Source organism: Dryas octopetala, chromosome 1, assembly GCF_963921425.1.
Source record: "Dryas octopetala chromosome 1, drDryOcto1.1, whole genome shotgun sequence".
Taxonomy (NCBI): domain Eukaryota; kingdom Viridiplantae; phylum Streptophyta; class Magnoliopsida; order Rosales; family Rosaceae; genus Dryas; species Dryas octopetala.
In genome coordinates, this window is record NC_141366.1 from 31,299,528 (window position 1) to 31,325,780 (window position 26,253).

General features: G+C 36.3%; 1 protein-coding gene across 3 annotated transcripts; it reads right to left on the minus strand.

Moving 5' to 3' along the window:
* Window positions 1-9,843: 9,843 nt before the first annotated feature.
* On the minus strand, window positions 9,844-12,061 carry LOC147299757 (F-box protein CPR1-like). 3 transcript variants are annotated; one of them, XR_015119879.1, is made up of 3 exons: window positions 10,807-12,061; window positions 10,412-10,511; window positions 9,844-10,231 (listed from the first exon to the last, which is right to left on the minus strand). XR_015119879.1 is itself a non-coding variant. In XM_086229154.1 (3 exons), the coding sequence occupies exons 1-2, from the start codon at window positions 11,994-11,996 to the stop codon at window positions 10,472-10,474; spliced, it is 1,230 nt and encodes a 409-aa protein (XP_086085280.1). In that variant the 5' UTR covers window positions 11,997-12,061; the 3' UTR covers window positions 9,844-10,231; window positions 10,435-10,471. The 3 variants fall into 3 exon arrangements, 2 of the variants coding, with proteins under 2 accessions (XP_086085280.1, XP_086085279.1); XM_086229154.1 differs by having other exon boundaries at window positions 10,435-10,511; XM_086229153.1 differs by having other exon boundaries at window positions 9,844-10,511.
* Window positions 12,062-26,253: the final 14,192 nt, after the last annotated feature.

Genomic DNA, 26,253 nt, shown 5'->3' on the forward strand with positions numbered 1-26,253 from the left:
GCAGAAAACTCAGAAACCCATCCTAGCACGTCCATCGCCCATCATCCCAGAAAAATCAGACCGTCTCTCAATGAGTTTCGAAACCTAGAAACCCAGAAAACTCACTCAAACTCTCTCTCTCACCGAGTTTCGATCTCCCAGAAACCATAGACTCTGTCTCTATCACCCAGGTTAGGGCTTTGATATGTTTACATTTGATTTTGTAGTTTTATTCATATATCAATCTCTTTCTCTCTTTCATGAACTGAATATTTGGATTTTGGACTAATTTACGCAGGCTCAGAAACAGGCACTTGCAGCAATTTAACCTGAAGCCAAGACATGTTGAAGTTTGGTTTGAGAACATGAGCTTGGTTTCAGAACAGGAGCAAGGTAAGATTTCGATATATCATATATGCAGATATGCTTATATTTGTTTTTGGGATTTAAAAAACAAATAATAAATAAATCACTTACATAGCCTATTAGAAAGCTAATTTTTTCTAAACGAATTTAGTAAACTAAGTTATGAGTTTGGTTGCTTAATTTTATGGATTTGATTTCTGGCAGGTTGATACATTGCTAACTTGTGAGTAATTTAGTAAACTACATTGTTATTGGTTGCTATACCTGGTTGCTGCCTGTTATTGATTAGGAATTTTTAAAATTTATTGTTAATGTCAACAATGGATGAGAGTTCTAGAGCTGAAGTAGTCCCAGAAGGGGCTGCGGCGTCTGCCCCTCCACAATCTAGTACAGAAGTTACTCAAAAGAAGCAAAAAGTGGGGAAGAAATCTGGGTTACCGGGAAACCATGGTCCTTCCGGGGCTTGGGTTCATTTTAATAAACACTTGGTTAAGGGAACAAAAAAGTATGATGGGACATGTGATTGTGTCTATTGTGGGGAAGCATTTAAAGCACCCTCAAGTGGTGGAACCACAAAACTTTGGAACCATCTTAAGAAGTGTAAAAAATATTCCGGTTCCGAAGTGGATAAGCAACAACTAGTCTTGTCTACTTTAGGAGGTCAACCTAGTAATTGGAGTTTGATCAAGATAGAAGCCGTAAAGCTCTAACTGTTATGATCATCCTTTGTGAACTCCCTTTTAATTTTGTTGAGAAAGAGAGCTATAGGTGGTTTTGTGAAGAAATACAACCAAAGTTTCATGTGGTCCATAGAAGTACCTTGACAAGGATTGTATTCTTATGTTTGAGATTCTTTTGTTTGAAGAAGAAAAGTTGAAGTTGAAAGAAACTTTCAAATTGTTATGTTCACGAGTATCCATCACTAACGGATATGTGGACATCCATCCAAAATCTTCCATATATGGTTATTACGGCTCATTTTATTGACAAAAATTGGAAGACACAAAAGAAGATCATCAATTCCAAGTGGTTCCACATCCACACACGGGTGAGGCTATTGCAAAGGCCTTGGAAAGTTGTTTGTTGGAATGGAGATTAGATAGACTCTTCACAATCACACTTGACAATGCCAAGACTAATGATTTATGTGTGGTTGATATGATGAAAAGATTTAACAAAAGAGGTGGGTTATTATTGGGAGGTGAATTCTTTCATGTTAGATGCTTTGCACATGTATTAAATCTTGTTGTTAGGGCGGGGCTTGAAGAGGTTCAACAAACTATCAAACACCTTCGTAGAAGTGTCAAGTATGTGAGGAGTTCTCCTTCCCGTTTGCAAGCATTTAAAAAATGTGCAGAAGAGGAAAGTATAACATCAAAAAAGTGGCTGCGTTTAGATGTGAAAACTAGATGGAATTCTAGTTATGAAATGATAAATGCGGCAATAGGGTTTAGGAAGGCATTTGATAGGTTAGAAGATCAAGACTCTTTCTATAAAAATCAGATTATACATGTAATAGATAGTGATTGGAACAAATTAAAAAGTTTGCACACTTTTTTGGAAGATTTTTATGATATCACTTTACGTGCATCGGGTTCCAAATATGTCACTTTTATGGGTTACATGGATGAATTAACACAAGTGAAAGACTTGCTTGAGTTTCATCAAGATAGTGAGGATGATGATTTTCGTGATATGGCAAAGTTGATGAATGATAAGTTTGAAAAGTATTGTAAGGTTGAAGATGTCAACCAAATCTTAGTTGTTGTAGTGGTCTTGGATCCTCAAAATAAATTGCAATATATAACATGGATGTTGGGTAAGTATTTTGATGATGAGGAAGTGGGAAAAAAAATTGAAAAGGTGAAAAGCTTCATGTCAAAGATTTATCATCAATATAAATTGGAAAGTGCAAACACATCCGATTTTGATGCATCAAGGAGTTACCTTAGTGATACCGTTAGGGCTGATCCAAAAGAAAACAAGCGTGCGATGAAGAGACAAGAATTTCAATTGCATTTGAAGACAAAGGTTAATGTGGAAGCTTTAAATGATTTGGAAAAGTATTTTAATGATGGTGTGGAGCCTGATGAGGCTAACTTTGATGTCTTGGCTTCGTGGCAAGGGAAAACAGCAACTTACCATGCACTTTCAGCAATGGCACGCGATGTATTGGCAATTCCAATTACATCAGTTGCTTCAAAATGTGCATTTAGTTCAGCAAAGAGGGTGTTAGATCCTTTCCAAAGCTCTTTGACACCATCTATCACCGAGGCATTAGTATGCACCCAAGATTGGCTTAGAAGTGGTGCATCGGTCACTAGTGAAGAGAAACTTGAGGATCTTGAGGATCTTGAGGCAATTGAAAAAGGTAAGATTTTGTTTTAAATAAATTCATCATTACTTTTATTTTATATTACAACTTCTAATATAAATATGTTTTATATGCAGATGTCCTTAAAGATTTATAAGCTTTAGCCATAGGAGGTAATTCTTCGTCTATTACATGAAGGTTAGTTGAGTTTCTTTTTATAAATTAGATCTTCATTTGACTTATGGATCAAAATTTCACATTGTTAGTTTGTTACCCCATAAAGATGAGTGGATGACCCAACAACACACTCTTTTTTACACTCTTGCTGTTTTTAATTGAATTGCACCTGCTGTCCTACATATGCATAATCTACCAAAAAAATAATAATAATAATGAATTACATTTCCTATTCTTCTTAGATTGTGGAAGTTGATATGCTGCAGTCTGCAGGTCTTGAAGCCTTGAAGTTTAGAGAGTGATCTTCAATATTTTATGTAGTAGTTTATTTTCTGGATTGTAAACTTTGTTCTTATTAATTTGGGTTTATTGTAATTTCTGGATTATTCTAGTTAATTTGGGTTTTTTGAATAGTTTATAATTTCAATAGTTGATATTTAATAATTTGATCTTTGGATATGTGATAATTTGATCTTTGGATATGCTGATATACTTGATAATTTGATCTTTGGATATGCTGATATGCTTGCTGGTTGTTTGATCTTTGGATTCTTAATGCTGATCTTTGAAAGATGCTTGCTGATATGACTGGGTAGCCTTGCTGGTTGTTTAATCTTTGGATTCGTAATGCTTATCTTTGAAAGATGTTTGCTGATATGACTGGGTAGCCTTGCTGGTTGTTTGATCTTTGGATTCTTAATGCTGATCTTTGAAAGATGCTTGCTGATGGGTAGCCTCGCAAGGTTGTTTGGACTTTGGCATAGATATTTGCCTCTCTATGACAGGAGCTCTAAAGCCTCTCTAATTGTAATCTAATTGTAATATTAACATATAGGGATTAATGTCATTTTGCTCCCCAGACTATTACACATATATCAGTTTGCTCCCCAGACTTCTAATTTAGAAAATTAAGGACCCTGACTTTTTCAATTTTGCCAATTAAGGTTATTCCGTCAATTTATACATTTTTCATCTAAAATGTCGAGATGATCTAGCAAAATTTAGCAAGAAATAAAAGAGGAAAAATGATGCATGAGGAAAAAATGATAAGATCTAATTGGAAGGGACCATTTTGCCCTCAAAGATTTGGATAAAAAATGTGTAAATTGACAAAAGAACCTCAATTGGCAAAATTAAAAAAGTCAGAGTCCTTAATTTTCCAAATTAGAAGTCTGGGGAGCAAACTGATACAAGTGTAATAGTCGGGGGAGCAAAATGGTATTAATCCCTAACATATATATATGTGTGTGTGTGCAGGGAAAAGGCCCAAAAGGCTTTTTTTTTATAATTTTTTTTTTTTGCTGTAAGCTTGTGAACATTGTTTACCAAATACCGAAAATTGAAGGATCCGAAAATTACCGATTACCAAAAAAATCGATTTGGTAATCGGCATCCAAATTGAATTACCGAAAATGTTGGTAATCGAATCGGTAAGGCCATTTACCGATTCGATCCGGCCGATGGGCAGCCCTAATCACGTCGTACTTGATCTCTCCCCCTTGTTTTAATCTCAATCATTCAGCTTCATTAAATCCCTTCGATCTGAGCCGCTTCTTCCTCATGGAACACGTCACTGTAGTACCGGGTCAGTCTTGACCTGCGTGTCTCTAAGTGGAGCGACCCGGCTCCATTTTGTTTCTACAAACAGGCAGCCCTCTGGTTATTCCCTGACTCAATTCGGATTTCTTCATTGTTTTTGTACTTTTAGTGCATTTTGTCCCACATTAGAGAATTAGATAAACTTTCCACCCTTAAGTGCCTATAAATAAAGACCTTTGTACCTCATTTTCACTTGCACCATCAAGTGAAGTTAGAGTTACTCACTCTTTGGTTTTTTGAGAGTCTTTCTAAGAAGAGACATACCAAAAGAAAAGAAAATTCTTATAGTTTAAAAGTTTTGTTTTGGAGAGCTTGTCAAGGAGGAGGAGTCCTTATGAATGGAATCTTGCTTTGGAGGTCTACAATCGGGTAAATTTTATTTATTTTTCTTAATCTTTAATTAAAAGTTGCATGCTTAGTTTAATTAAATAAGATTTATTTATTAATTAAACATGATTAGTTGTACCCTTAATTTGGAGATTTAATTAAAGGTTATTAACTTGTTAGGTTTAACAAGTCCTATTGTAGAGATTAAAATGGATTTAAACTATTATTCAAGCTTGATTAATTAGTAAAATATTTTAGAGAAATACTAATTAATTAAATACTTAGATAATACTTAGGTTTGATTTATTCTAACATAAATTAATTTGTGAAATTGCTTTAAACCAAGGTAATTAGTCAAATAGTTTGACTTTAACTTGAAACTTGAAATTTAGAAACCCTAAAGAATATAATTTAGTCTACTGAGCATGTACAATGGCTTTTTGCTATATGCTATGCTATATGCTATATTTAGCATGATTTTTAGCATTTAGCAATAGATTTTGTGTTTTTTGCTCCAATGGTACAAAAGTTATAGCTATATGTTAGTATGTTTATATTTTTAATATATTCATATATATCCTTATAAATTAAATTTAATATATTAATTTATTTTAATTATTATATCATTGTAAATATTTTAATGAGATCTTTAATATAAGCCTAATATTAAATATATTTAAATATTAATATTTCAATACTCAAATTAATATTTTATTATTTTTCATATCAAAGTCAAATTTAGGAATTGTAAAATTTGAATACATGGTCAATCAACGCATGACAACTGCCCATCCTCATGCCTCTTGTTGCAATATTTTCTACCCACGTGAATATCTTTTCATCTCTCTCTCACCGTGGGACCCAACATTTTTTCAACCAATCACTTTATTTCACTTGGTTTTTTTATTCTTTCTCTACCTATACTTTTCAGATGGTGGGTCCACTTTTTTGTTGAGTTCCTCAATAGCAATTGCTAAATTTTCTGCTATATATAGTGAAAATTTAGCAATAACATAACAAATGCTAAATTTAGCTATGCCATTGTAGTGAACTTTTCAATTTTGGTATATTTAGCATATAGCATAGCATTTAGCCATGTTATTGTACATGCTCTTAAGGCTAGAGTCTTTAGGAACATGTGACCTAAAATGATGGGTCATAACAAGATTGTGTTGAACTTAACTTTTGACTAAATTGTCATATTGTCGGACACTAGGAACACCAATTGTTATATTGTCATATTGGAAGATGGTATGGTTCTCAAATCCTTACCTATGTGGTTATTGTATTCTCACTATGAATGATTATTGTGAATTTGCATATTTATAATCATAATTGTTGTACAGGCAAGTCATAAATGTTTGAAAGGATTTCACAGAAAATGTTTGAAGAACTTATTTTGGATGATTTAAGAATCTAACGGAAAAGGATTTACACTATATTTTTCACTTGTTTATTGGATATTTTTATAGGTACGAGTATGGTAAAGAGACGAACTTGAACGAGGGTCGAGCAGAGCAGCATCTTGAGACTTGTCAACTTCCTGCATTCAATTGATGCTGTTATTTAATTGATATCTCGTGTCAAGTATGTTTTGTTGATTTTTCTTCCATTGATTAGAGATGGTTTTGAGTTATTTATTTTGATTATGTGTTTGCGTAGTTTTAAACCTTTATTCTATGTTTGCCTTATATTTCAAATTTATTTAATTCTTCGAAGTTGCAATGAACTACCGTAATCTTAAGGGTTGGTTTTATAAAGAAGTTTCATTTTTACTTTACATATTTCCTCTATTTATTATCTCTGATTCAAATCGTACTAAACCCAAACGACCCGCCTTGAGTCTATTAGGAGATTAATACTTGATTTAGTTGTATTAATTTCTTAGGACATTCAAGATAGGTGCATATGTTGCATATTCGGGATTTTGGGTCTGACAATTATGAGATTTAAGAATAGTTAATTATAGTGAGTTGTGTTGTGTTTGGCATATTGAGTCAATATGTATGAACTGAAGATACATCCATCTTCCATTACCCCATTAATGGTTTTGGGAAATGGCTTTTACCAAAAGAAAGGCAGAGGGGCAAAAGAAGAAAACAGAAAGAAAACAGAAAGCTGGAATAATAAAGAGGTGGGAGGGAAAAGGCCTCTACTATATATATATATATATATATATATATATATAGAGGTGCGTGTGGACTGTAAAGGAGTCGTGGGGTTGTTCACTGGGCTATTTCTCCGTGGCTTCCATTTCTTTTCCTACGTAGCTGAGTCGGTTGTGGACTGTATATATACTCAATGACTCATGCTCTATAATTTCAACTTTCAACTTTGAGATTTTATTTCTTTTACCTTATCCCAAACAAACAGCCAAGTACGACAATAATTTTATGGTCTTTCTCTAATAGAAGATAAGATCACCGCATTATTTCCCCCAATTATCTATTTTACATGCATGCCTTTGCATGATTTGAAATTAAAGGTTATCTTTGGCAAAAAGGTGCGTCGGAGCATAACATTATTGTAGCTTTTACTACCTTAAGTATTCCAAGCCTAGAAAGTAACACATCCTGCAATGGCCATTGTCTTTGTGAGAACCACAGCATATATATATATATATATATATATATATAATCTTTGTTTTTTTTGTCCCAACAGTATATATAAAATAGGCTTTTATCACAGGTAGTTTCTTAACTTTCACTTAAATATCAATTTAATTCTTAAAGCACATTTTCAATCAATGTGGTCCTCTATCTTTATTACCGCACATCAATGTTATCCTTATATTGTATTTAGTCCGAATTTTTATAAAAAATTGTCATGTGCACGTGACCTTTTTTCAGGGCCAAAATAGTCTTCAAGCGTCCAATAACCATCCAAAAAAACCCTATAAATTCTTTAATTCCAAGTTTACCCTTAAAAATATTAAAAATAAAATAATAATAAAACACAAAAAAAAAAAAATTAATCCCCAACCCGAGTCTTAACACACCCTTTCTATGTGTTAAGCCATTTTTATTCCTAAAAAAAAGTTTTGTGCAATGTACGTAACCATTTTTTACAACAATTCAAATGGAATTGAATAGAATGACAATATTGATGTATGATGGTAAATATGAAGGACCACGTCGAGTGAAAATGCACTTAAGAACCAAATTAATAATTTGGTCAAAATTGAGGGACTATTTGTGATAAAAAGCCTATAAAATACAAGTTGGTCAAATAAACACTTAGAAGTCTGAATCACTATTTTATACTTATTGTGGATAATTCTGTTATACAGTCACCGCCCATGACATACAACTACTTTCTTACCCTCAAATTTTAATGGGTTTATTTTTCCACTACTAAAATATAGATTTTTTACCATCCGATATGATTATATGTAATACATCCACTGTACCAAAAAAGACCTCATACTTAATCTTGGAAATCAAGGGAATTCTTTCTACATTTCTTTACCCATAAAAATAAAATAAATGATGATGAGTTGGGCACCTTCAAGCCTAGAGTCATCTATAATTCTATATGGCCAATTGGTGAGGTTGCCCTTTGGACAGGAAAATCACTCAACACTCCAGATAACAAACAGTCACCAAAGCCTGCAAGAAAATCCAGTAAGAACCAACAACAATACAGCAGAAGACCAGTTGGACAACACCCTGCTAAACGCATGGAAATTTTGCAACAAGAATACCATTTCATGAGATAAAGGGATAATGATCTCCCAATGAATATTTTTCACCAGAAATCAATCAATGTAAAGCACCTCCAGAACATTGCATTTGAAATTTTAAATAAAAGTCCCAAGATCATTCCTATGAAGTTCTGGATCTTCTTTTTTTTTTTTTTTTTTTGTGTTATATTGGAGGGGAATCGAACTTTGGCTCTAATACAATCCTAACCCATTTCCCCACCCACCCACCCTCACCACTTGGTTGGATCCTTTTCCATGAGTTGGAGTTAAGACTATAAGCCTAGAACTTACACTTCAGAACTCAGATTAGGCACTCAAAGAGAGAGGCTGTGGAGGAAATATTCATCAACTTGTGACTTAATGAAGCTTGCGAGGAGAATTGGTTTTATTAGAACATTGGTGATGCACTTTGATGAAGTGTGGATCATTTGTTGTAGAATCCCAGATGAATTGAATGAAGGATGTCAAAGGTTGGCATGCCATGAACAGTGGCTTCTGAGTCTGCTGACTGCAGATGTTGGTTTGTTTACTTTCTTTGAGTGACTGTTGGATGAAAATGAAAACCCACAATGGATTGATGGAATAGTGCTTCGAATGGACATGGAATACGAATTGAAATCCTAATGAAATATGGAAAATGGCTTTATTTAGCCTCCAAGGGGCTTCTTCTTCAGTCTTCGCCTCTTGGAGGCCCAAAGATATTATTAAAACAAAATGACTTCATTTTCAACTCTGCAATTGTATAAAAAGTAACAAGTAACAAGAAGCTATTTAATTGAGCTTGCGCCTAAAAACAAAATCATATCGCATCTAAATATTATGTTCATTCAGTGACTCAGGCACATAATCCAATATTCCACAAGGAAAGTGATTTGTTTCAAGTGGACGTGTAAAACTCATTATTTTTCTTTTTTTATTATTTACATTACAAGGAATTGAACAATTGAACTATGACCTATCCTAATTATAAACCATAAAACTCATTCATTGGTCCATAATATCAATCTAGCATAGTCTAGACTAGCAGACTAAGGCTGACCAATATAGAGTGTTGTCTTTTTCTTCCAAACTGTTTTGAAGATAGAGAGGAGCCTGTGAATGAGAGTTAGACTAGACAAAATGAATTAAATATAAGAAAAAAGTGGATAGTACCCACATCCACTAAAGAACTTTCATGATCCCTCATGTAGGAACCCAGCAAGATGACTGAGATGTTCACACTTGTGGTTTATGTGCATTCAAAGTGAATTACAAAAGTCTAATCCTAATGTAAAAATGCTTATGCTCATACACAATTGCCAAAGATCATTTCAGTTCATCAGTTGAACAGTGTCACAAACTAGTAACAATTAAACTGAACCAAGATAATTTACACAAAAAATAAACAAAAACTCAACCAAAATTAACTATAATTGCAGGTTAGAAGGTTGAAGTTCCAACATAGTACATACTCATTTATGGTACATACAAACTTTGAAAGCACAGAGACTATTACATTCAAAAGTGTTGTGACTATTAAATTTAACAGCACAGTGACTATCAGAAAGTACAGTGATTATTGCATTCAAGATACATAACAAAAGGAGCCTCCTTATTCTTGGTTAGCAGCTGTGGAAGAAATGTGCACCTGAGATGGTGATCAGACAAAACTTGACCAAGGATCTTCGTATAAACAAATTTCAAGTATTGTTAGGTAACTATGCTCCAATTGTTTAGCACACTCTGATGATCCGCTCAAGCACGGCCCCATTCCTTCATTTTCAGCCCTGAGAGAAACAAATGAGCCAACGACCAAAGTGGGTAAGTGAGACACTGATGTATTCCTATTGATCCTACTTTTTGATAACTCCCAAGTTCTAATTGTTAAAATCATGCTGCATTCCTATCTCATTTTGTGCAAACAAATTAATTTTATCAGTGCAAACAACTAAAAAACATTATCGTACAAGTAAAAATTCAGAAAATTAACTCTTCCACAATGTTGCTCTTCCTTTTTTTCTGATTGCCTATAGCACCAATTTGAAGCCTTCTGCCAGGAAATCATCCCTGAAAAATACAAGGACCAACTCATGAGGTATTGACTACTGATTCACATCATACCATACAGCAATATTGCAGTCAAACATACAACGCTTTAAAAAATCACATTTAAGCATTAATTGATGAATTAAGTAAAAACTCAAGCACTCTAAGTCAAGAGAAGAAACTAATGACAGACAGAGAACAGATATCCTATTATTATGTTACCAATGAATCAAAATTATGTCTTCAATGAAAATGATACCAAAACAAATATATCAATCTCCATGGGTGTAATGAAATAGAAAATCATGTCATTTACCTCTTCTTACTCTTCTTTTCATCTCCCAATTCATGCTTCTTCCTATCATCTCGTCTACTAGGATTAACCGAAACAAGGCTTTCCGTACAAACTACAGCCTCAAACAAGTCTGGCAAACCGCGAATTTTAACACTCTTGACCCTCTGGCTTTTCAAGTCAAACCAAACCAGATTTTCGTGGTCCTGTTCCAACAAAACTTGGCGGCCATTCTTGGAATAAACCAAAGGCCTAACAGTCTTACACCCTCTAACCCCTTGAGCCTGCGCAACGGTAAACAATTTACTCCAAGACTCCTTAACCCCATATTCCTTCATCGTCCAAACATCAACACCCACATCATCATATTTAGCCACAATACAAAGGCACCCTCCCAAGTACGCCACGTCAATCTGACACTTCCTGTTCATGCTCTCCGGCATCGGAACCTCACGAAAAGTCTCTTCCACAATATCAAAGGCAATGACCAATTCGCTAGCGAGTTGATCCAATTCAAGCTGCCGGGTCACCACCCAATGCACACAACCACTGACAAGAATCCCCATTTTTCGTGTATAACAAAGCACATAAGGCATGTCTTCCACTTTCTTCCACGCATTCATTTTAAGACTATAAACCTTAACCTCAGACTCAAACGAAAGACAATCCCATCCTATAAACTGTGAAATCCTAATCAACTTATAATCATCATGAACGACGTCGTATCCGAACCCATAAACCCTAGCACCACACAAACACATACCTGAGTCGCGCTTTCGATCGGTGGGCAAAGAGGGCAAGATCCTGTACTTTTTCGTCCATGGGTTCCAGAAAGCGATGTCCTCGGCCACATTACAGATGCACAAGAGGCCGTTGCAAGAACCCAGAACGCGAATTCGATTGCTGTAACACATGAGAGGGTGGTTGAGCTCAACGACGTCGTCTAAGGAATCGAAATTGATGTAATAGAGGTCAGAGTCCTTACGGAGGATCAAGCTGAGATGGGATTTGGTTTCTGTGGATTTATGAAGGTGGAGATGGATGAAATAAGAGCTGTCGATGAGGTACCGCCATGGTTTCGAAATAGACCTAAGGCAGAGGAGGCGACCAACGTGTAAACGAGAGAGTATGTTGATGATCACCTCGTGTGGGAGTTCCGCCAGGGTTGCTTGGATTTGAAGCTGTGCTTCAATGGTTGATTTTGCAGTTTTCATTTCTTCTCTGAGAGGGTTTCGCAGTGCTGTTGGAGTAGGGGAGAAAGTGTGTGAGCGGAGAAAACTGAGTGAGAGAGACGTAAAGCTGATACGAGCACTCGTTTTACTCAATTATCCTTTTCAATTAAAAATTGTTTACTTAGAATAATTATTGTGCTTAACGTAACGCTTTATTAATTTACTTGTACAAATTTTAAGGTTATTATTTTGAATTTAACGTTTTAAATATGAATTAGGTGAGATTAATAACACTGCGTGTTAATATGTTAGGTAGTGTTAACAACTTAACACTACGACAATACATAATACTAATTTATTTATTTGATAAAGAAAACGGTGGTTTTGACTTTCGTTGGGAAAGGTAATGCTTTGGTGGAAGTGTATGGAAAGTGGGGGCCACGTGAAATGCTTAGAAAAGGAGAGGTGGACATCCACTGAGGCAACTGTAAGGTTAATGTGGAGCGATCATATCACCAACAGACAACCTATCTAGTATTTGCTTTTGATGAGTTCAGGTCCACAAAACGTGTTACACGTCAGCACCGATAAAATATTATATATTAGAGGAAACGACATAGAAATTACAGGACAGAAATAGAAATCACAAGAGATAACGGAAAAGCCATTGAGGGCCGTTTGCTTCACGGCCTCGCGGAAAATTAGTTACTTTGCCTTTTTCGGAAGAAAAGAAATGTGAAATTTTCTTTACTTTACTATGTTATGTTATGTTTGATAATTTTGAAGAAGTAAATCAGAAATTACTTTTTTATTTTTATTCTCATATTTGGCTTGTGTAGGAATTAGAAATATAAAATGTTAGTTTTTTAATTATATCCACATTTACTATTTATTTAAAGATGATAATAGAGATAACATTTTAAAATAATAGCAGGGTTAATTTTATCCCAAAAAAAGCAATAAATATTTTCCTAAGAGGGGAAAAACAAAACTCAAGCTGGAGCAAGGGTTTTATTTTTCCCTTGATAAGGGCATCAGATTTCTTTAGGTCAAGAATTGATTTCACTTCCCTATACTTATCAAACGTGGAAATGTAATTGATTTCTCATTCTCAAACCTCTAAAACTTAAATTAAATGTAACACCCTAAATTTTTCATCTTTTGTTAATTTTGTTACTTAAGCCTCTAATCATGTTCTAAAGGTTTAATTAACAGAATTGAAATTTTCCTTAACTTTGTTTTAACTAACCTGGACCTTTGGTCGTGGTTTTGGAATTTAGTTGTGTGAAAGTGAATTCTTGAAAAGAAATTCAAGAGTTTGGTGATTATTTTATTTAATTTTATTTTTTGAAATTAAATTATGAAATGAGGATTTTTCATAATTTTTCTAAAAGTGATTTGACTATTTTGAGGCTATGAGAAATTAGTACTCATCAATACGAGTTCGTAGGATTTTTCGGGAAATTATTTAAAATCCTAAGCTATTTTTGGTGAATTTTCGAATTTGGAGAAATTAGAAACAAAAAAGAAAATTCAAAAAATTAAAAGAAAGGAAAAGATGTTGACTGGATGCCACGTGGCATGCTCCGGTTGGAGGAGATGCACTGAAGAGGCGCCAGTGGCGCTAACGCGGGAGTGCACACGAGAAGGTCGGTGTGTTGCTTTACACTTAAGTCTTCCCTCTTTTTTAATCTCCACCGTTAGAGATCATTTAACCAAAGAGATCTGGGCTATTGATTCCACTCAAGACCCCGTCAACCTAGCCCAGCCCCCTTTGACCCACGCGTACTGTAGCCAGGCTACTCAGCCAGTTTTGTGTATGTTTTTCCCTTATTTTTGACAATTTTGAAAATTAGAGAAACTTCTCACCCCTTGTACCTATAAAATAGAGACCTTTATACCTCATTTTCACTTGCACCATCAAGTGAAGTTTAAGATACTCACTCCTTAGTTTTTTGGGAGTCTCTCTAAGAGCAAACATACCAAAAGGAAAGAAAATTCTCATAGTTTAAAAGTTTTCTTTTGAAGAGCTTGCCAAGGAGGAGGAGCCCTTAGGAGTGGAGTCTAACTTTGGCGGTCTATAATTGGGTAAGTTTTTTATTTATTTTTCTGCTTTATTTATTTTGTCTTAGGCTTTAATATTATGTTGCATGCTTAGATTAATTAAGTAGGATTTATTTATTAATTAAGCATGTTTATGTTTATTTTAGAGATTTAATTGCTTAATTTATTGGGTTAATTAAATATGATTAGTTGTAACCTTAATTTAGAGATTTAATTAAAAGTTGTTAACTTGTAGAGATTAAATTGGATTTAAACTATTATTCAAGCTTGATTAATTAGTGGAATATTTTGGAGAAATACTAATTAATTAAATAGATAATACATAGGTTTAATTTATTCTAACTTAAATTAATTTGTGGAATTGCTGTAAACCAACGCAATTAGTCAAGTAGTTTGACTTTAAGATTATCTTGAAACTTAGAAACCCTAAAGAGTAGAGTTTAGTTCACTTAGAACTAGAGTATTTAGGAATGGGTGACCTAAAACGATGAGTCATAATGAGATTGTGATGAACTTAACTTTTGACAAAATTGTCATATTGTCGGACACTAGGATTACCAGTTACCGAAAGATTTTTTTTGTGATGTGACAAGAAGACAATGGATTCGAGACGGATGTGGATGCATAGGTTATTTAAGAGAATACGTGAAGAGCATTGGATTTCAGGTAGGGAGATTTATCCCACATTCCTGACTATGAACTTTGTATGTGTTCGTATTTTTAAATTATTATAATATGCTATATTTGTATGATGGGTTTGAGAGTTTGGGTAGCGTAGGACGTGACCTTGAGTTCAAATCCCTAAACCATCTAGAAAAATTGATCAGTACATTATGGGGAGTTTAGTCAAGCTAATACGTGGCTACGTGGGCTTGTGCGAAATGGGGACCCATGATTGATCAAGTGGCAGTAAATAAGGTTTCTCAACTACGATTTCCTATTTCTGTTTACCATGACACTCTCACTATGAATGCTATTTCTTTTAATAGCTGGCCATAGTCATACCTAACGTGTATTGACCAGCAAATATGAATGATTTGTTATGAAATTGCATGTTTATAATCATATTGCTGTACAGTCGAGTCATAAATGTTTTGAAAAATGATTGAAAAGGAAATGTTTGAAGAACTTGTTTTTAATGATTTAAGAATCCGATGGAAAAGGATTTTCACTATGTTTTTCACTGAGAATGGTTTTGTGGTTTTCAAACCTAGCAGGGTCCCATGAGGGAAGCTATGATCGTATGAGATGCTTACCCCTTACATTGTTTTTGTGTTCCTTGTTTATTGGATGTTTTTATAGGTACGAGTATGATAAAGAGACGAACTTGGACGATGGTCGAGTAGAGCAACATTTTGAGACTTGTCAACTTCCTGGATTTAATTGGTGATGTCATTTGATTGTTTTCTTGTATCAAATATGTCTTGAATGATTTTACCTCCATTGTTTGGAGATGGTTTTTGAGTCATTTACTTTGATTATACGTTTGCATAGTTTTGAAACCTTTATTCTATGCTTGCTATGTATTTCGAATTTATATAATTCTTCAAAGTTACAATGAATTACCGTAACATTGGGGGTTGATTTTATAAATAAGTTTTATTTTTACTTCACATGTTTTCCATTTAATTTAAAATGCTCAACCTGCCTTAGGTGTCTTGGGAAATTAATGCTTGATTAGTGGCATTAATTTCTTGGGATATTCAAAGTGGGTGCATCTGTTGCATATCCGGAGTTCGTTTTGGATTCTTTATACTCTCTACTCTCTACTTTCTACTCTCTCTCTTTCTCTCTAGATTCTTTCTCTGTCACTCTTTCTCCAATCAGATGCAGGGGCCCACAATCTTGTCGACCTCCATATCGGTGGAAGGCCAGTGACAATGGTCGGGGGTGGATTAGTTAGGTTTTAGTTTTTATTTTGTGTAAATGAGGGTATTTTGAATATTTTTGGAGTGTGTTTTGAGAAATTAAAGAAATAAAAAAGAAAAAGGAGTGTGAGGTGAAAAATGGGTACGTAGTGAGAAGAAAATGACCATGGATATAGCAGCCCTTTTCAAAAATAGACTGTGACATGCTAAAACATGGCTTAAAACAACCATTTATCACAGAACTGCCACCGGGTCTTCAGCTGGCCCAAAATCATTCCATTGTGGGCCCAACAAACAAAACTATGCAACCCCAAGCCCATTACGTTACAAAATACAAAGAGCCCAAACTCAAAAGTGATCAAATAAGCTACACTCTAGCCCAAATAAAAAAGGGAGCAATCAAAGACATTAATTAAAGATATAGGAACTTCCTAAAAAAAAAAAAATATATATATATATATATTAAAGATATAGGAACCCATGTCCATTGAGATAGGAACTCACTTACCCACTGAGACAAAAATAGTTGAACCACCACAAAAGTAAAACAAAAAACAAAAAGAAGGTTGAAAAAAGAAAGGTTTTTTTTTTTTTTCCTAAAAGTTAAAATCAATATTAGGCTATCAAAATATTAGTTTAAGATCATGGGGTAGTAATCAAGTGTTGAGAGAGATTTTATGGGTTAGCTTAAAATTCAGAAACAGCCTGAAAATACTAGAATAATTCGGGCCTCTTTTACCAGCTGTTTTATTTCTTTCAATATCCAATTTTTTTTTACTGCAAGTGTTTACTGTGTAGATAACCTTTTAAGCAATTGACAGTGAATTTTGATAAAATAAAGTAAAAAAACAATATGATTACAGCAATAATTGGTGTCACTAAATTTATGATAACTGTGGCAAAAGCCAAAAAGACAACAAGGACAATTAGAAAACACAACAGAATGTTCAAATGCTGATATTTTCTTCCCACACAAATCAGTAGTTTGGATTTAAGCATTTATTCTTTGGTGAAAAATATAAAAGTCTAATTCAAATACTTGAAAATTCATTTTGTATCTGCTATAATTTTTTTTTTTTTTTTCTTTCTAAATCTGTATCATACTTAATTGAGCCGCCTACTGACTCCGATGTTTCACTATTGATCGTCTTGCAAATTTTGACTCTCTTTGTTTGACCAAGTTTGGGGGTAATCCATTAGATCATCCATCCTATGCAAACCATATTAAGTGGAAGATTTGATCATATTCAGATTGCATACAAAAAAACAGAGAAGGAAGCTTCCCAGGTCACTCGTATTCATAGTCTGACAAAGACTATCCACACTCTCAATGGTAACCAGTACTATTCCTGTGATTTCACATGGCTGGTGAATGTGAGAGTGAAATTTGAAGCATAAATGAACGAATGAAGTTGTTCTTCTTTTTGGGTTCGGAGATTTCTTGGAAAGCCATCTCTAAAGACAAATTTCCTAAAAATTAAACTGACAAGAGAATGGTGTACAAAATAATTTATACTTAATATATACTTGTATTTCATTTGTATTTATCATCTCAAAAAAATTGTATTTGATATATTTATTGGTTAAAAATATTAATAAATTACTCATAAACTCAGTTTTTAAAAGATTTTAACTACAAACCCAGCTAATTAGAAAATTAAGTTACAACTCAATCTGTCCATGATTACAAATGCGTGGGCAGAGACAAAATAATATATGCACTATCGAGAGCTCGGTAGTTTGTAGATGTATCTTTTTAGCTTACAAATGCCTTTTTTAGTTGCAGATGCATGTTTTTAGCTTGCATAATATATATTTTAGGTTGTAGTTGCATGTTTTAGCTTGTAGATGCACTTGCTGATGCAAGTTATAGATGTATTTGCCGAGCGCTCGGTGGACAGTTTGAGTTTCTACTTAAATTCTGGGTCGGCTAGAGTTTGGTTTAACTTTCTTTCTCATTTTGAGATTCTAATTAAAGCACCCTAATATATATATATATATATATACACACACATAAATAATCACTCGCTCACCACAAGCGGGAAATTCCCCGCTCACCATAGAGCGGGAAATTCCCCGCTCACCTAATCACCCAGCAACGAATTTCAATGATTGGAACCGTCCATATTTTAGAGCATTATTCAAAGATCACCCTTGCAAAAAATTAGCCAAATCGAAAACTGTTTAGCCAATGTATTACTATCAACATCATTTCAACCTTATCTGACGAACTGTATTTGTCTGCAAAGTTTGAAGGACCAAACAATTATCGATTTGTCAGATTTTTTACAGGGACGAATCTTAAGGATGGACCTAAAAAATGGACGGTTCCGATCATTGAATTTCCCACTCTATAGTGAGCGGGTGGTTAGGTGAGTGGGGAATTCCATGCTCTATGGTGAGCGAGTGATTATTTATGTATATATATATTTGTGTGTGTGTGTGTGTGTGTGTGTGTGTGTGTGTGTGTGTGTATTCCTTACAAAAAGATTATCTAAGAGTGGCTACCACTTATTCTTGAAACGAATGGTTAACTTTTCAAGCCTCTTTACTTAGTCCCGGTTTGAAGATAAAATATGGTCAAGGGCCGTTGAGGCTTGATCTTGATCAACATTTGACCACAAGGTGTGTCCCGTAGTAAGTGTTCTTTAGCTTTGATGGTGAGGGAGTCAATATGTCTGTATGGTGCTTGATGTTTGCCTTAACAGAGAATTAGTTTGTTTTGACCCCAGGTCTGGAGGTCCCTTCTTCTAAACCACGAGCCCGTATTTATAGTAAGAGTGAGATTTTTATTTTAGAATCCTTAATATTAAATCCCTTGATTTATGAGATTAAGTTTTGATTTATGGAATTTAGGTTGATTGATTTAATTTAACAAATTGATTCGATTTAGCTTTTAAATCAATCTACTTGATTGAGAAGATTTAGCTAATTAATATCATTAATTTAGGCAATCAACTAATTAAGGATCATTATCCTTTAATTTAGTCATTGATTTGATTTAATTGATTAGCTTGTTAGATGCCGCCACATGTTTTCTTTACTTGCCAGCTTTTTTTTTTTTTTTGGGTACAAAGGAGGGCTAAAGCCCAGAAAAGAAAACTAGTCTAACACAGCTCTAGCACATTTAGGGCCCGTTTGAGATTGCTTATAGAATTGTCAAAAGCGCTTTCAACTTAATAGAAGCATTTTTAGTAGCGTTTGGAGAAAATAATAAAAGTGCTTCTAAGTTATAAAAACACTTTTAAAGGTTTTTTGAGAAGTACATAACAAGTGCATTTGCATGAACTACTTAAAATTTTTATAAAAATATGTTTGTGCTTCTTAGCATAAGCGCTTCCAGTAAAAGTGTTTCCAAGAAGCAGTGCTAAATGGGCCCTTAGTTGCCAACTTTGTATTAATTGATGAGTCACGTGCCCCATATATATATATCTTGTGTGGGACTAAGGCTGCCATTTGGATTGGTTTTTATCAAACCAATCAATTACCGACCAAATTTTTTGGTTTGGTAAACCAATTTTTTTTTTTAATTTGAATAACAAAACACAAAAAATTTATTTTAGTTTTGGTAAATTTCTACAAAAAATATAGGATTGTACCAATTATTGAAAAAATCGAATCGATTATTACAAAAAAAAAATCAAATATTTACCAAAATCTATTGAAATTACGGATTTATTAGTAGTTATATCTGTGACGCCCCGAAACTGGGAACACCACAGCGGAACCCGTCTTAAAGATCTTGAGACTATAATACCCCTTACCCCGAGTATTATATTCCCAAGCTCTCTAAAACGAGTTAAGCCTTTTTTATTGAAGAACCCGGGTTGGATCAGAGTAGTAAAAATACAACGGAAGAAATTACTGAAAATGCCTCATATTATAAATAATAGTAAAGAGTACCAACCCGTGAGGGTTATGTGTTTCAAATACACTAACTCTAATGCTACATAATAAAACAGTAGATAAACAGATATGTCAGGATAGTCCAACCCACGCCAGAGTGATTCAGTCTTCAACAAAGTGGTGCAACAAATTGGACTCATGGATAGCCATTGGGATATGCCACCTATGAGGATGAAAGAGAAACACCACCACGGATCCAAAGAAAGGATCTAAACCAGATAGCAAGACTGAAACTGACAAGCTGCAAGTGCCACACCAACGACCTCAATCTTGGTCTCCAACAACTGGATTATTTGCACTTACAAGAGTACAATAGGGGGTAAGCGTCACATACGTTCATCGCTTCCCCTCGAGGGAAAATCCTGGTTAGGTTTGAAGCAATACTCGAAAATATAGGATTTCTAGGAAAACAGTTTAAAGGCAATGCACACCCAAAAACAGGGTATCATTATCAATAATATTATAACCAAAGCCAGTAATGATAAAGATAATTATGCCAATAATCAGTGAGTAAAGCCTTTGCATGCTCATACATCTTTTTCAGTGAAAATTCTTCCTGTCACGTGACATAGTTCAGAAACATACCTGCGACCGATCACATACAGGCCAACCGCCAGTATCGGAAATTCAACCACCACCTCGATACTGTGGTGAGAGTATCCATTTACCTGGTAATACCACATTGGTTAGCCTCCCCAGAAGGACATTCGACTAACCAGTCCGTACTTACCCCTCCGGAGGTTTAGGGGATCGAAACCCAAGGTCACAACACGTGCCCGTTACTCTCAGGTCGTCTAAGGTATCACACAGAAAATCACACAAATATGCCATACAAAAATCATGCACATTCTCTGTGAAAGACATTTTCATATACATATAGTACGAAAATAGGCAGGAAATCCAATAACCGGGATATGGTACCTTCCCCCTACCTGCTTTACCAAAGTGTGTCCCTTGCCTGATCCCTTTCCTGTGTCTGGGTCCCACTTGTACCTGTTGGGAAACTGGAGATCCGAATCCGACGACAGCTATTAGGAACGTACTAAACGTACTCTCGGCCTTGTCTGTTAAGACCAGGTAAAAATTTAGAGGTTTGGCACTAGCGTAACTTGCTAGGCTTCTCTAAATTATTGATCCGGCATGACCCTGCTCCCCGAGGCAGACAGTCATGTCAGATCGTGTGGTTTCTAAGTTTATTTTAATTTATTGTCGAGGAGGTTGATCAGATATGAACCTTACAACGTGACCAGGTCAGTGCATGGGGAAACTGAGGGAGCTCTGGCTCAGTACCCAACGCTTGTATGCTCATGGACTGACCTTAGTCATCACGTTATTTGATTACCACTGATATGGCCTCAATATTTATTAAGTTCATTTAATAACAACAGTTAAACGGTGTTTCGTCTATAACCACCACTTAAACAACAGCAAATCAAATAAGCTGGGTTAAGGGTATACCTATTGAAGACTTCCCACGAGCAGAGTCTCGGTACTACTAGACTTGCTAAATAATAAGATTAAAATAGCCTAATTAACAAGAGATTTATTTAACAAGATTTTAGCAGAAATTTGACAGGGATCAAGAAATTACCTATGGAGCTCAGAAATGATTTTTTTTTAAAACGTCACCAAAACATAGCCTTCCAACTACTAGAATTGAAGAGCTCGTCGCCACGATCGTGTAGGCGAAATCGGATCGTCGATCGGAGCTCCAGAACTCAAGATAAACTCAAAACAAGATTGAAGAAGAGAGAGAAAGGAGGAGAGAGGAGAGAGAATCTCTCTTGGGAAGCGTGCGGCTGAAATGGGTGAAGAACCAGCAAGGGTGCGGCACTATTTATAGGAAGGCTTGACTGAGTCAACTCGGTCAACTCGTTGACTCAGTGGGTGGACTCACCACCAACCGTCGCCACGTGTCAAGTGGAGAGGCTGCCACATGTCGCGGGCCATGCAGCTGGTTGTACATGCAGCCGTCGGATCAGATGGGCCATGCGAGATCCAACGGCCCAGATCGTGCCACGTGGCGCGATATGGTATTTCCTATTTTATTTTCTTTTTCCTATATTCCCCAACTTCAAAAATTAATTAAAAATAGCTCGGGACTCAGAAAAATACCCCGAAAAATACTACGGACTCGTATCGACTAGTACTAATTAACTATGAGGTCAAATTACCAATTTGCCCTTTAGAAAAATTTCGAAAATTTCAAGCTCCACAAACTAAGATAAAATGCTTTAAAGAAAAAGAAATTTTTGAGAAATTCATAAAATAATCTCCCGGACTCGGAATAATACGAGACTTGCTCCGTTGGGTTCGTGAGTAAAAGTACCACCTTTTAAAGGTCTAACTTGGGTCAAAACTCTAGTCAAAGTTGGTCAAACAATTAAAGCTTAAGGTGAAAAATATGATTTTCCGCCCAACTTGAAATTCCAAAGGCTTCCTCCTTCGATCAGCGTACGATTTCTGCCTACTCTAGGCGGTTTCTAGTCGTTTCTTGACTATCTTGACCTTTTCGGTCGTTTCTTTAATCACTTCAGGACCCAGAACAACTCGGTCCTCAACATCGGCCCAACAGAGTGGCGAACGACACGGCCTTCCGTAAAGTGCTTCGTACGGTGCCATCTTGATACTGCTTTGATAACTATTGTTATATACGAACTCGGCGAGCGGTAAGTACTCACTCCACTTACCTCTGAAATCTAGAACATAAGCTCGCAACATATCTTCTAGTATCTGGATAACTCTTTCAGATTGCCCATCCGTCTGCGGATGATAGGCACTGCAAGATTCAACTGAGTACCTAATTCAGATTGTAACTTCCGCCACAATCGAGACGTAAATCGGGGATCTCGATCGGAAACAATCGTCTTCGGAATACCATGCAATCGAACAATCCATTCAACATAGAGATCAGCAAAATAATCAACGGCTGAGTTCATCTTGACCGACAAGAAATGAGCTGACTTCGTGAGTCTGTCCACGATAACCCAAATACCATTGTGCCCTTTTGTATTTCTCGGCAGATCGGTGATGAAATCCATAGTAACACAATCTCACTTCCACTCTGGAGTAGGTAACGGTTGTAACAATCCAGACGGCTTCTGGTGTTCGGCTTTCACTTGTTGGCAGGTCACACAGTGATTAACAAAATCAGCCACGTCTCTTTTCATACCTTTCCACCAGTACCTTCGTTTCAAATCTTGATACATTTTCGTTCCTCCAGGGTGCATAGCAAAATTGGTAGAATGAGCTTCGTTCAGAATCCGTTGTCTTGTTTCTTTCCTGTTTGGCACAACTATTCGGCCTCTGTATCTCAAACTTCCATCAGAATGTACCTTCCATTCCCCAGGTGCATCTCCTGAGTATACCTCATTCTTTTTCTGTTGTATCTCTAGATCCCCTTCTTGTTCTTGAACTAATTCTTGCTCCAATTGGGGCTCAATCTGCATACTTGCAATCCTTCCATCATGAAGTACGTTGACTTTGTACTGATCCAAAGTCTGTAGGATCTCCCGTTCAGCCATCATTAAACTGGCTAGAGTGTTTTTCTTTCTGCTCAGTGCATGAGCTACTTTGTTGGCTTTTCCTGGATGATATTGTAATTCAAAATCATAATCTTTAAGATACTCCATCCAGCGTCGTTGTCGCAAATTCAGATCTCTCTGAGTGAATATATGCTTGAGGCTCTTGTGATCTGAGAAAACAGTGAATCGACCTCCATACAAGTAGCATCTCCAGATTTTTAGAGCGTGTACAACAGCGGCTAACTCCAAATCATGAGTTGGATAATTCTTTTCATATTCCTTCAACTGTCTTGAGGCATAGGCTATCACTCGCCCATTCTGCATCAGTACACATCCGACTCCTATTATGGACGCGTCAGTGTAGACTTCATAAGGATCTTCATTGTTGGGTAAGACTAACACTGGGGCAGTTGTCAGTCGTTTCTTGAGCTCTTGGAATGCTTCTTCACACTTCTCGTTCCATTCAAACTTGAATCCTTTTCTGAGTAATCGAGTCATCGGGGTAGCAATCTTGGAAAAACCTTCTACGAACCTTCTGTAATAACCTGCTAATCCAAGAAAACTACGGACTTCTGTCATGCTCTTCGGTTGTTCCCAATTCAGAACTGCTTCGATCTTCTTGGGATCAGGAGATAATCCTTTTTCTGAGATGATGTGGCCAAGGAACTGTACCTCTTTCAGCCAAAATTCACATTTTGACTTCTTGGCGTAAAGTTGCTTTTGAAGTAATGTCTGTAGAAAAATTCTCAGATGCTCTTCATGCTCTTCCTTACTCTTGGAGTAAATCAGGATGTCGTCGATGAAGACAATAACAAATTTGTCCAAGTATGGACGAAATGCTCGGTTCATCAGGTCCATAAATGCGGCAGGTGCATTTGTCAATCCAAACGGCATCACAACGAACTCATAATGTCCGTATCTAGTACGAAAAGCAGTCTTTGGGACGTCTTCGTCTCGAACTCTAAGTTGATGGTAGCCGGATCTGAGATCAATCTTTGAGAAGTACCTCGCTCCACTAAGTTGATCAAATAGCTCGTCAATTCTAGGCAATGGATACTTGTTCTTTATTGTGACTTGGTTCAGCTTCCGGTAGTCTATGCAGAGTCGCAATGTCCCATCATGCTTTTTGGCAAATAGAACAGGGGCTCCCCATGGTGATATACTTTCTCTGATAAAGCCCTTCTCCTTCAAGTCGTCTGATTGCTTCTTCAGCTCCACCATCTCGGCTGGTGCCATGCGGTAGAGCGGGATTGAAATACGTTGAGTGCCGGTACAAGTTCAATCTTGAATTCTACTTCTCTTGTTGGTGGGATTCCGGGCAGATCTTCTGGAAAAACGTCTGGGTATTCGTCTACCACTGGTATTGGTTTATCTTCCTTCTGCTTGGCTTGTGTGGAAATGATGAGTGAATAGCATAGCATAACTCTCTTGCTTTTAAAACAAACTCTCAGAAATGGGTTGATGGGTTGTAGCGGTTTGTGCAATCGGATGATCACCTCTTCTCTGTTACTCGTGACTACCTTCACTTTTCTTTTCTCACAATCGATCTGTGCCTGATTTTCTTGTAACCAATTCATTCCTAGAATAAGGTCGTAGTAATCCATGTTCAAAGGGTATAGGTTTGCTGTCAAGACTCGGCCTTGGACTACTAGTTGGCAAGATTGGTAAATTATATCTACCTCGGTTGTTGTTCCAATGGGTGTACTCATGTGGATGGTTTCAGCTAAAGGTTCAGCATGCAATCCTAATTTCTCAGTAAAGCTAACAGAGACAAATGAATGTGAAGCACCCGTATCAAACAAAATTCTAACTTCAGTATTAAAGAGCAGTATAGTATCGTCAAGTGGGGCTTCTTCCTGGTTAGCTCTTACTGCAAAAACTCATCCTCCTCTAGCTGGTTGTGGTCTTCCTCCGCCACCTTTTCCTTGTCCTCCACGATTGTTGGGTTGTGGTGGTGCATGTTGCAATGGTTGAGCTCTAAATGGTTGTGGTATAGCCTGTATCTGTGGTTGTGGCCTGGGGGCATTCTGCTGTGTTCTAGTAGGACAATCATTTCTGTAGTGGCCTTCACCTCCACACTAGAAACAAATTTGAAGTCTAGTCTTCTTCCAGTTTCTTTGGTTTCGAGAGGGTCCTCCCCTCTGAAAATTTCTTCTTTTTCCTAGTCTTGTTCCCTCAGACCTCGCAATTTCCCCTTTCTGTCTAGTTGCAAGGAAATCCTGCTCCTGAGCATAAGCAGCATTGACCACATCTTTGAAAACTGTAAACCTTTGACTTGCCAAGTATTGGCGAATCCCGTTCTTCAGACCTTGCAGAAATCTGACAGTCTTTGCCTTCTCATCATTCATGGTAGATGGGACGAAACGTCCAAGTTCAGTAAACTTTCCCACGTATTCAGAAACAGTCATGTTTCCCTGCTCTAGATCCATGAATTCCTTCATCTTTGTCATCTGCAGTGGCTCAAGAAAATATCTGTCGTAGAACAATTCCCTAAATCCTTCCCAAGTCATAGTGTTAATATTTTCTCGGTGCCTAATGCATCTCCACCATCCGTCAGCTTCGCCTTCAAACACATGTGTAGCTAGCCAGATCTTGTACTCATCTGGTGCGTTAATCGACTCGAGCTTCTTCTCGATGTGCGTAACCCAATTCTCAGCTAAATCGGGTTCGAAACTTCCGTGAAACTTCATCGGCTTAGTCCTAAGGAAACGATCTAAGTACTCGCCTCGTCGCTTATCTTCACGTTCAGCGGGAGTGAGACGGTTACCAGCTTGTTGAGCAAAGAAAGCCTGCATAAATTCAGCCATTTGTTGTGGGTCGAACCGATTATTGGCATTACTGTTAGTTCGATCGAAACGGGGCTGCATCTTGTCAGCAAGACTGAAAACAAATAAGGGAATGATTGACACAAATAATACAAGGAACAAAAGTGTTTCA

Excerpts from the sequence above, each read along its gene's own strand:
- LOC147299757 (XM_086229154.1), bottom strand. The coding sequence starts at position 11,996 with ATGAAAACTGCAAAATCAACCATTGAAGCACAGCTTCAAATCCAAGCA. Across the intron at positions 10,512-10,806 it reads GAAAAGAAGAGTAAGAAGAG|GGATGATTTCCTGGCAGAAG; the intron begins GTAAATGACATG and ends TGTATTTTTCAG.